The 12,175-nt window shown below is 38.3% G+C and overlaps 1 protein-coding gene across 2 annotated transcripts in view; it reads right to left on the bottom strand.

Annotated features, from left to right (window-relative positions):
- Positions 1–12,175, bottom strand: part of NTNG1 (netrin G1) — a 344,789-nt gene that overhangs the window by 63,371 nt on the left and 269,243 nt on the right. For both annotated transcript variants that reach the window (XM_042998068.1, XM_042998069.1), the window contains exon 5: positions 7,723–7,749. In XM_042998068.1, the coding sequence (XP_042854002.1) occupies positions 7,723–7,749 (27 nt within the window). The remainder of the gene's footprint in view (positions 1–7,722; positions 7,750–12,175) is intronic.

Genomic DNA, 12,175 nt, shown 5'->3' with positions numbered 1-12,175 from the left:
CTATATCTATATCTATATCTATATATATTGCATTAAAACTATTGTATTGCCTCTTTGGGTGACCTGAGGCAGAATTTATTAATTTCACTTTTTCACAAATTAACTAAGGTATATCTTTGGGCCAACATGAAGGTCTTAAAGTGGTGGCTTGTTGCAGGGCAAAGGTCACCGTGAGTCAGAAGAATCAGGTTTGGTCCCAGTACTGCTACCAAGGAATTGCCTGGCTGTTAATTTCTCTGGACTTCCATTTCCTTATAAATAAAGGTGCTGGACTAAAAGATCTCTAAGGTTTCCCTTAGGTGTTAATTTCCATCCCTCTAGGAGTTCTCCAATGGTCTAGCAGGGCCCCCACTCAAGTTCATGGGAGGATGAGGCCTATTGGGATGAGGTACACGTTCTTTGGAGACTCTAGAGGACTAAGAGGGAAGGGAAAATTATTGCTGCATGTTTTGACAGTGGACCTTTTGGCTGTCATAGTGAAACCCAAACTGGAGTTGAGAAATTATTATTGGGGTGAGGGGAGGGATCCCTCCATGTGTCCAGTGGGGTTGTAGATGTCTAGTCATTCAAGAATAGCCTTCTGTGGAAATCCCTATTTCTTAAGGATGCTGGCACAATACATCTGGGAAAATGGACTGGACTCATTTTGATAATCTCCTTGACTAGATTCCAAAGACTGGCTCTAGGAGTATAGAGACCATAATCACATACTCCATAGCTGTCCCCTTACAAAAAACAAAAATATCTGGAATGTCCGTCAGATCCAATTACTCTCATTGTTGAATTTTCAAAGTGCATCTATGGGAAGCTTAGAAAATAACTATTTGGGGAAAATTTTTTGAGATATGGTGCAGGTAAGTAGAGCTTGGGCTGGATTAAAATCCCAGCTCTACCACTTGGACAAGAAACTTGTCTCTTTCTTGATCAAAAAAAAAAAAAAAAAAAAAAAAAAAAGGAAACTCTCTTTGTCTTTCTCATCTGTAAGTTGGGGATGATGACACTATCTGCTGGTTGTTTTCAAGACTCAATGAGTTAATACTTGCTCGATATTGTAGTGAGCATTTAAAAAATGTTAGCCCTTATGATACCATTTGTGGTTGCTATTGTAACAAAAATCAGATTACTATAGTATTAACAGTTCTTGCTGAATTGAATTAGAGAAAATAATGTGCTCCCCCTATTTTTTGCAATCTTAATTATTCCCAAAGTGAGTGGTACTGATAGGTAAAAAAGCTCACTTAAGATGTAGTTTACTTTAGGCCAGTTTTAGGGTCTCTATTGATTAATACTATTGTTCAGAAAGCAATGGAAATAGTTTGGGATACTGTGAAAAAGATTTGATTTTTAATATTAATAGTTAAATATATAATGTTAACTTTCAAATTTCTTTCAGTTTGGGGGCACATCAGTTTAGACTATGAATCAAATATATATGTCATCTGAATTCTGTTTTTCATCAGGGAGAGAATTCAGAAAACACTTTGGTTGTGGCACTTGAAACTCACTTTCATGAATCAGAAAAAATGAGATTCTAGTTACAAGAGTGAAACTTTGGAGGAAAATTTTTCTCCTCTGTGCCCCAAGGAAAACTCTGCACTATACATTGGAGGGGACTATGTTAGAATGGCTGAAATTGACCATCTATTGCTGATGCCATAATTTGTCAAACTGGAAAGCAAGCTTGAAGCAGAAGGCTGAAAATATGTTATTCACATCAAGAAAGCTTTAGAGGTAGGGTTGTTTTAGAATATTAAGTTGTCCTCTATCATCCATAGCACTCAGTTTGCATGAACTATAGGCAACTTTCAACTCACTTTGTGGGCACCCTTTAGAAACAGAGTAAATTGTGACCATGATTTCCCATCTTTTGTAGAATGGTGCACCACATAGAATTTCATACTTTAGTAGTTTCATCAAATGAGAAGGTGAGTTCTAATATCAGGGTAGAATGTGAAGAGTCCTAATCTGGAAATTGGATATTGAGCTGGAATCCTACCTTGGCCACTGTCCCGATGACTTAGACATTTCATTTAAGTCTTCGTTGCCTTATATACTGTAAAATGATGATGTTGAGTGAATTCTCTTTAAGTTTCCTAAAAATACTAATTTTTAAATAATTTTTTGGTTCTAAAATATGGTGGGAAGCCACCATGGGTGCCACCATGGATGTGAAAATCCACTCCTGGGGGATGTTAGTGAGCCTTCATTAAACATCCTTCTTCAAGGAGTGTGAGAGGGAAATATCAGGTAGAGGCAAAGTCACAAGGTCCTTTCGGCCTTATATAGTTAATGCTTCTGTTACTCAGGAATCTGGAAGCATTATTGATGCCTAGAAAGGAATCTATAGAAAACCCTAAAGCTTTCCAGAAGAAATCTCTAGGGCCTTGGAGGTAATCTTACCATCTTCATAGCAAGCTGCCTACCCTCAGAACTACCATGTTATTAAACTGATGGGAAAGATATAGTTTAATGTGATAGTGGTAGGTCTGTCCTAGAGATGGCATATAGAATTTTATTTTTGCTATAAGTGACTATTTCAATAAAGAAAAAAATTTGGATTTTTACTGTCATACAATATGAACAAACATGTTTCATAATTTGCATAGAAAATTTCATGAGCTGTCTTGCGATCTATAATATACCTGACATCTATACATCTCCCCTTTTGCTCAGCATACTGAGGATGTTTAGCGGTAGAGGAAGGGCATATATTAACGTGGAGGTCACAGTTCCCTACCCCTTCTACTCAGACATGATGCTGGTAACTTCTGTTGACAACACAGTGAAGTACCAGAAAATGAACTTCTGTTTTTCTCCGGAACACTAAATTTCTCTGTGCAAAAATGGGTCAATTCAGAGATCAACAGGTCTAAAGTGCAGTGTGGTGGACTAGAAAAAGTCTGAGGTAAGAGTCAATAAATCTAGAATTTTTCCTTCTGAGCTCTTCCATTTGGTGTAATGTTATAAGCATAACTTCTGGAATCAGATGGGCCTTCCTGCTTGTATTACACTGGTCAAATGACTCGGCCCCTCTGAGCCTCAGATTCACCATTTGTAAAATGGAATTCTGTAGATATGTGGGAACACCTCCCTCCGGTTGTGAGCAAAAGCACTGCCTAACTCTTCCTGGGAAGTGAAACACTTAGTTGACCAGCTCCATATCTATACTCCAAGAAGATGTCAATGATACCCACACTCTTAGCACAGGAATTCACAGTTACATGTTTGAGGCTCATCATGGGGCCTTTCAGAGATCTTGCTAAATCTTTGTTTATGCTAGGAATTTCCAGATGCCCCTACACAGAGATAATAGCAAAGGTGCAGATAGCAGCTCACACTTAAAAACTGGTCTGGCACTCTAAATTCACCTGGGAAAAGGTTAACACATGAAAAAAGTCAGTTTGCTCAAGGTGGGTGATTTTTGATAACATTACTAAACTTCCCAATTCTTTTTTCTTTAGGTAGGGGGTACTTCGCCTCCTTCACTGTAATACTTGATTTATTCTTCAGGATTAAAGCAGCAGCTATATCCTAATGTTCATTCAATTTTAGGATAACCACAAAGGTTTCATGAATGTGAAATGCTAGTTACACAAATATGAAATGGATCTGTGATGAGGATACTGGGTACATGATATAACAAAGTCCCAAAGGCATTTCACCTGGGACCTGAGCTTTCCTTCTAGAACATCAGCAAACAGTTCAAAATTAATGTAGCACACCATGCAATTTGCCATATAGCTACACTAGCCTGATAATTTTTTTCCTCATTATATAAAACCTAATTAGTTAAAGGGAAATTCAAATGAAACTTTTATTTGGGAGATTTAGAAGTATTAAAGCAAAGGGAAAAAAAAAACAAACACTGCAGATGTCTAGATAGATGAACATGATTACTAATAACCCTTGGGTGGGGAAATGATTAACCTCATTATTTTCCTCATGATCCAGGTTTCTACAGCAAATCGGTACCAAACAGAAATATCTGGATGCTGTATGGAACAAACTTTTACAAGGTCTCCAACTGGCATCAAATATTTTCAAGTATGAAAACATCTCTGGGCTTTCTCAACAGGCTATTGGATCCCTGCAGCTAGCATCTCCCTTGTTCCACAGTCCCGTCAGTTAAATCAAATTAGAGATGAAGTTTAACTCCATGATGAAGGGAATGCTCATTATAAGAGAAAACAGGAAAATGGAATATTTCCTGTAAGTGAACCATGATTTCTAATTGAATGAGGTAGAGAGGAGAGGATATCCAAACACTTCCACCAGTATTCTATGCTTTATATATCATGGTCTCAGCCACTTAAAAGTAATTTAAAGAAATAATGTATACTTGGGTTCACAGGACGTTTACATCTCTCTTTTCTTTTGTTGCTTTTCTAAAAATATCTTTACTTATTAAAAATTTTCAAGTTGTCTGAAATGGTGCTTCCTGATGTGATCTTCCATTTCAGTGGCTGGCCTACCTTTAACCTAGGACTCATCTGTCATCTGCTTTCTTAAGTGATAATAACCCACACAAAGCTATGTGCACATTAGGCCAGTTCTTATTCTAATTATGGTCCATATAATGTTTAACATATTAGGGAAATCACTTGCTTTTCAGGACTAAGGATCAGATAATATATGCTAGAAGGTAATCATTAGTTTATCACTCTAGCAAAAACATCCACACCAAACCAACTCTTAATTTGCATCATCAGCATCAACAAATGTTCACTTGGGTAAAATTGTGAATGTTTACTTATCAGTGTGTGATACATTTTATTAAAAAAGAATGAAACTTGAATGAATTACTGCTCCATTAGGTAAAGTAGTAACAGAGATCACAAGGCTCAAACGAATATAGATATATTTTTGGGATTCATTAATTGCTGACAATATCACCAGTATTTTTTTCAGCCATGGTCAAAAGCACATCAAAATGACCAAGTTTTAAATCAAGGACCTTTGAAATGATTGGGAAGCCTATTTCCTAATAAATAGACAATAGCAGGTACAACAAATGATCTTAATGAGAAATTTGTTTCAAAAACATTTTAGCAGGTGATCGGAAAGGATGACCACTCTGTCGATGCATTTGAACCGTGATACTGGTATTGACAGTTTGAGATCTATACTGAAATCTATCAGGGCTTGAAAATCTTTAGCCATTGTGTATATAGCATACGTATGTGAATTTATGGTTACATAAATCAATAATTTACATCAGTAGTATATATCATTCCCTTTCCTTGAAATATGCTTTGGTGATGGGAGTCTCATGGGTATTACATCTGTTATAATGGCATTGTCTATGTACTTGGTGGAATTATGCTCATTGCTTCTTTCTTTGGGATAAAGGCGAAAGAAAGCCCTGGGAAACACCCAAACTTAGTTAAAAACCCAAGCAACTCCCTCTTCTCTAGCTTATACCTTGGAAACCTCCTTCCTGAACCCTGTGGAATAGGCCGTGAGTCCTCTATGCAGGAATTCTTGCCCTTTGGAGAGGAAAGGAATACACTAGTGCACACAAGGAACACCTTATGAGGAGCACCACAAAGAAGGAATGTGCAAATGCCATTTAAGCAGCCTAGAAGATACAATCATGTTTGATGGTTTTATCGTAAATCTCTTGACTTTAAAGCCAGCAATAGGCAAGCTAGTTGTGTGTGATGTTGGGTGACTCCTGGAAGCTTTTACATCCTGTTTGCTGGAGAAATCTGAGGAAACACCCACTGGGCTCCAAACGGAGCTGCCAAAGGCACAATGAGGTCAGGTTACAAACTATCACTTTGTTAGAGGGTTTTCACTAGGCATTAAGGAGTTAAATTTTCCTAGGCTCCTGATTAAAAAAAGGTTGATACATTTGCCAAAGGCACAACAAAGCATCCTTTCAGGTCACCACCCATTTCAAAATAAAACAAAGCCAAACAAAAGTGGGATTTCCTGAATCAGGGTGTAAAAGGTCAACATCTGCTGATGCTCAGAGATGGGGCATGTGGCGGAGGCGGCCGAATGAAATGTCCAGTGAGCTGTACAGTCAGAGATTCCATGCAACACATGACTGACACCGTGAACAGAAACACACCCCAGCGCCAAAGAACTACTTTCCATCCATCCATTTCTGAAGATTGGATAGGCCAGACTGCCACAGCAGCCTTAATAGCTGTGCCAGCTTGCTTCCATTTGGTTCCCTTTTGCTCACAAATGCATATGCAAATGAAATTGTCAAGGCCTGAAAGGAGCCTACTGTGGGGTATATGTATGTGTATACACACACACACACACACACACACACACACACACACACACACACAATTAGGCAAATGCCTGAGGAGATTCTAAAGCAGAACCTGGAGACTACTAGAGCTGAACTTTCTCCATCTGCAAGTCTGTAGCACTGATGCCATTTCAATAAGATCATAAAGGTCATGCTGTAGCATTAGGCCGGCATCTAAAAGGATGTGGACACTACATCTATTTACAGAGCTGCTGATTTTCATGGCATTTAACATGCCCAGTGCTTAACAAAGCTGTGTCTGGGCCTATTCACAAGCTTAAGTACACCGGGTTGCTTTACAAATTGGAAGACCTGCCTGTGCATTTGTAAGAAGGAGGAAGTTGTTTTTATCCAAATGATCAGAGTATTGCTTTCACGATGGATGTTGGGTTTTGCAACACCTCAGCGGCTGTTGTTTACAATGCAATCACCCTGGGTGGCACAGCACCCATGAGGAAGTCTGGGAGGGGTGAGACCACAGTGAAAATTCTTCCCTTCACTTACAGCACATAATCTTGGCTTTCTCAGTATTCTATTTTGAATCAGTTAATCTAACAATTGTTCAAAGGTTTTAGCCATCAGAGCGAAAGGCTGAGATATATAAAAACCCTGCTCCACAAAGCTGTGGGGCATTTCCTTAATGAGCATTTCAGGCTTGGTGTTGGGGTGTCATTGTTTTCTATGTGAAGAAGGAGCTATAGTCTGTTTCTCCTATGACAGCTGGGAGGATGCTGTCTGCCATGGTAGTGGGAGTTTCAGTTGCTTCTATTTCTACTAAAAGATTTCTTGCAGGAATTCTAGTAGCCGGATTCCTAAATTCTGCATATATTTTTTAATACCACATTCTCTATCAAACTTAAGCCTAAGTAGTCAGGAAAAGATGGATCGCTGTATTTTAGGAGGGAGAAATGGACATACATTCTTTCATTCCTCCAGAAAACTAATGGTCGCCAACCTGCCTCTTTCAGGCCTTCACAAAGACTGGAGTGCAATACATTACTAAAATTCCCTCCCCCTGGTTTTCTTGGGTTCTAATAAATATGCCTAAAGCATTTGTTGGTATTCACTCTCTGCTTTTAAAAATTACAGTAGAAATCCATACCCAGTCCTAAAGAGAAAGTTGAGTTTGTTGTTGGTTACTGAGTATGAGTACACAGGACTATTTATACTTTTGCTCATGAGCTATGGTTACCTCAGTAACTGCACCTCTGTAAAGGTAGCCTTCATTGATTAAAAGTAGTCAGGAAAACTGTGGTATTAGAGGAGTTATACATGGATAACTGTTTTATCTGTGCTCTCACCATATCTGTGCACAGAACAAACACAACAGTTCAATTCACAAAGAAAATACCCTTTCCATCAGAAATGGACACTGGGAAAATAGGTCTTAGGAGCCCAACAAGAAAACAGAACTAGCCTAGACTTGGTTTGGTGATTTTCTTTTTTTTACTTACTACCAATACTGGAAATACTGGGGATACCTGGAAAGAAAGAAAACAATAAAGAAAAATTGTTAGACAGTTATTAATACATGATATCTTTAACTTAATATAAAAATCTCAGAAACTTAACACTAAATAACATTCAGATCATTAGGAAATATGCACAGAAACAGAAAGACATATATTCATCCATCAAAACCATTTTTGCTTTCATTCTAGAACTCCTGAACTTATCAGGGTTGGGAAACTAATGCTCAACTTCAACAGCTGGTTCAAGACTGCTTCATGACATCAAACATTTTGTGCCTGCCTCTAAGGTCAATAAACATTTTGTGGCACTGTATGTGGTTCAAAACAGATTTTAAGCTAGGCTTATGTTCCGGGCATAGAGTGCCAAATATACACTGTGTGGACCTGTGTAAATATCTCCACACGTGCAACAGATCTCTTTAAATGTGTTATGAGACGCATATGTTAGCTGTTGAAAGTCATTTGGCCCTTTATTTGATTAATTTTGCATAACCATCATTTTTAGCCCTCTTTTACTTGTCAGATATGTGGATTAAACTCTGTAATAGAAACTTAATTGAGCAGAATAATTCAAGAATACATTAGGTTGTTCATATTGATCATGCAGTTCATCAATTTTCTCAGCTTCCACTTTAATTTACAGGTTGTGCTAAGGTGGTGGCACCATTGCAGAATGCAATGGACTTGGTACAAACGTGGACATGAATTTAGTCTGTCCCGAGAGCAGGGGCATGGCAGCCAGGCTGCCTGGGTTTGAAGCTTTGCTCTTACACTCACTGACTGTGTGACCTTGGGCAAGTTGCTTACGCTCTCTGTAGCTTGGTTTCCTACCTCTTAGGGTTGCTGCAAAGATCACTCAAATTGATACATGTAAAATACTCAAAATGCTGCTTGGCAGGTAGTGTGGACTACATCCGTCTTTACTTTGATTACTGTTATTGATATAGTGGGTTCATCAAGCAAGCAATACAATGAAAGATACTGCTAATTAAGAGTCAGAGATTTATATCTTCTCCACTAAAGTTGGGTAGGGGTATGGATGGGAGCATGAGATGGGAATCAGACAGAACTGAGAGGCCAGCTTTGCAACTGATTAGCTGGGTGATGACTTCAGGCAGGTTCCCAGCCTCTCTATGCCTGTTTCCTCAACTGAAGGGGGCTAATACTACCTACTGCATAGGGCTGCTGTGAGGATTGGATGAAACAATCCATAAAAATGTCTGACACATGGTACACTGTCAATAAGTGATAGCTGTTAAGGGGCTGTTCAGACTTGTTCTCCACATCACTGGAGTGTGCTCCAAACAGGTGGTAAATGTAGGAATCATTAAACTTCTATTTTAGTATTTATCTTTGAACAACTGCCCTCTGCTTGTTTTAACATCTGACATTTGGCATAACCTACTTAATCATCGTAACTTACTCAGAGATTTCTAGCTGTGTATTCTTTAAAACCAAGAGCCGTTTTCCTATTTCCTAATGGGGAGGGGTATGAAGGAATTAAAGCGTACCATGATTTTTTAAAAACCTTGGAAGGAGTGAAATTTTATTTTCAGTTATTAAATACATTCCAAATCTCTTGATTTTTAAATGCACAGGGTTTATGGCGCTTCAGCTTAATTACTGATTACTCTTCGACCCAAACTGGAAATCTAAATTTCCATTTCTGTGTTTTAACTCTGTCCTCTGAACTGAATTTCATGCTGAAAGCAATCTCTTCAAAGGACTGCTGAGTTCCTGACCGATACTTTGGCAGACTATCTTTGCTGCAGCGTGACAGTGACTTGGTACTGAATCAATCTTTCTTTCTTTCTTTCTTTCTTTCTTTCTTTCTTTCTTTCTTTCTTTCTTTCTTCTCTCTCTCTCTCCCTTCCTTCCTTCCTTCCTTCCTTCCTTCCTTCCTTCCTTCCTTCCTTCCTTCCTTCTTTTTTCTTCTTTCTTTCTTTCTTTCTTTCTTTCTTTCTTTCTTTCTTTCTTGCCTTCTTTCTCTTTCCTCCCCCCCTCTCTTTCTTTCTTTCTTTCTTTCTTTCTTTCTTTCTTTCTTTCTTTCTTTCTTTCTTTCTTTCTTTCTTTCTTTCTTTCTTTCGTAAATCCCCTGTTGAGTGAGGTATAATGGCACCATCACAATTTTAGTATCAATGGCAGAAGCTCCAAATTCCCCTATGATTGAAAATCCTGCTCCATCAGAACTGGTTGCCTTTTGTAATCCGTCAAAGAGAATGGAAGTTAGGATGGCAGAAAGAGACTTTTCGGGCATTTTGAAATTTACATGGAGTTACAGGGCCATGCATAATGCAAGGCGGAGTTCTCAGGATGTTTGGCCAGGCAGCTGGAGAGAGAGCGAACCTGCAAGACTATTTAATGCAGTACTTGCTGCAGCTGAATACATTAGAACGATGCAGAAATGTTTCCATTCCTTTGGGGATGCTAGCGCAGGAAGAAATGTTCACTGCAGCTGTACAAAGCTTGCCAAGCAAGGCCATTCTGAGATCTTATTTTCCTCATGAAGATGTTTTCCATTACCTAACATTTTGGATGCTTAAAGTTCAGCCCCTTCCTCATTTTGTGGCTTACAATTTTTTGGGGTAGTGTCAGGTGAGTCACTTTCTATTCCATTGCTGTAAAATGGGAATTCCTTAGAAAAGCCTTTTAAACTGTTTTCTGGCATAAAGATTTTTGAAGTAGAAAATATGTGAACACCAAGGGATAGCCATTAGTACATTTTTGAATGTTATTATTACTATTATTTTTCCAAATGTTCCTTATTGTACTGTCCAAACACCTTGGTCTGGGTTCTCTACAGACAACTAAAGAATTTAATAAACCCATTACAGTCTTTAAAAAGAGTAAGGTAAGCCATGAGAAGCCTTCCAAGAGTAAGACAAGAGGGCTGTCATTCATGAAAGGTGGGCTTCTTTGGGGTCTGTAAAGGATGAATAAATGAATATAATTTCATCTGACAACACAGACAGTGCCCATGAACCACGGGGATGAGAGTCAGATTATCTAGACACATGTTGGCAGTTCCTAAACGCTCCCTGTGAAGTAATAAGTATTAGGTAAAGAATATTTTTACCCTTAAAATTGAGCTTGGAAGTTATTCTTTCCCTTCTTTTTTCATCTCCCCGATGTGAAATAGCCACTCCCTGTGATCACACACCTCTTTGTACAGGCCTCCCTGAAAAACTTATCAACTTATTTATAATTGTGTGTCTGTCTGAGAGGTCTGAAGGATAGTCACCATGTCTCATTCCTTTCTGTATTTCTAGTATCTGCCTGGGACAATGCCTGGTACAGAAAAGCTGCTCAAAGTATATTTGAGCAAAACTTTATCACTTGTTACCAAAACGGTTTCTATCAAATGAAAATACTTTTGGCCATAATATGATCTTGTCCCCTATAAAATGTTCAACTGAGATATTTCTCAGAGTTCAGAGTTAATGGGTACTTTTGTTCTCTCTGAACATTTATTTCATTCTGATAGCCAGAGTTATACGATATTCCTTGCCTTCTAGAAAGTGTAGTGGCTCAGAACACAACCTGGTGCTCAACTGGGTAAACTCATTTAATATTTGGCTTATTTGCCTTCCATTCCTTCTTTCACATCTTTTTTTAACCCTCTATTTGGATACTCTTATTTGTATTTGTCTTTTCCCCTAAGCCACCCAAGGGAAAGTACAGATTTTGTGGAGGTCTAAAGCATATTCAAATCTGGGAGCTCTCTTTGAGAAAAAGAATATTAACTTTAAAATATAAAATTAAAGATAAAATTTATTTTTTTAAGGTTAGAAGGATTCTGATGAGGAATCCTAAAACTCAAGCTTCATTAGGTTAAACCTCACCTCTGAAACAACCTCAAAAATACTTGGGAAAGATAAACAGATGATAGGTAGACAGACAGGAAGCATGATACCAGGTAGGCTAATTCAGAAAGAGTAATTTAAAAATGAAGAGCAGACAGGGAGTTAAGAAATAATCTCATCGAGCTTTTCATTTTAGAAAAGAGGAAACTGAATGCACGAAGAGAAGAAAGAGAGAGCCTTGCCCAAGTCAACACCTTTAAATTCAACATTGGAACAGTTAATTCCTAATCCTTGTCTGATTAGACACTGCTGAACTTGCACTGAGGAAATGAAGCACAGGTATGCATGAGTTTGAGAGGAAGGTTCTGCAATACATGGTATATGAGTTTAATACTCCTGCTTCTAGAATAGAAAATGCTCCTTCAGTCAGAGATACACACACACACGTTGAATAAGCCAAAGGGTTTCGTGTATCAAAAGAATGAGAAGGCACTTAGGGCTAGTCCTTCCTCAACTGTAGGCACTTATGGCTAGTCCTTCCTCAACTGGCCCTTCCACTCCTGTATTTAGTTTAATGTTTGTTTTAAAGGAATTTGCTACAATTAGGGGGATGAGAACTTAGTAGAATTATA

The sequence above is a fragment of the Panthera tigris genome, chromosome C1, assembly GCF_018350195.1.
Source record: "Panthera tigris isolate Pti1 chromosome C1, P.tigris_Pti1_mat1.1, whole genome shotgun sequence".
Classification (NCBI taxonomy): Eukaryota; Metazoa; Chordata; class Mammalia; order Carnivora; family Felidae; genus Panthera; species Panthera tigris.
This window is presented reverse-complemented; position numbering and strand designations above follow the sequence as displayed.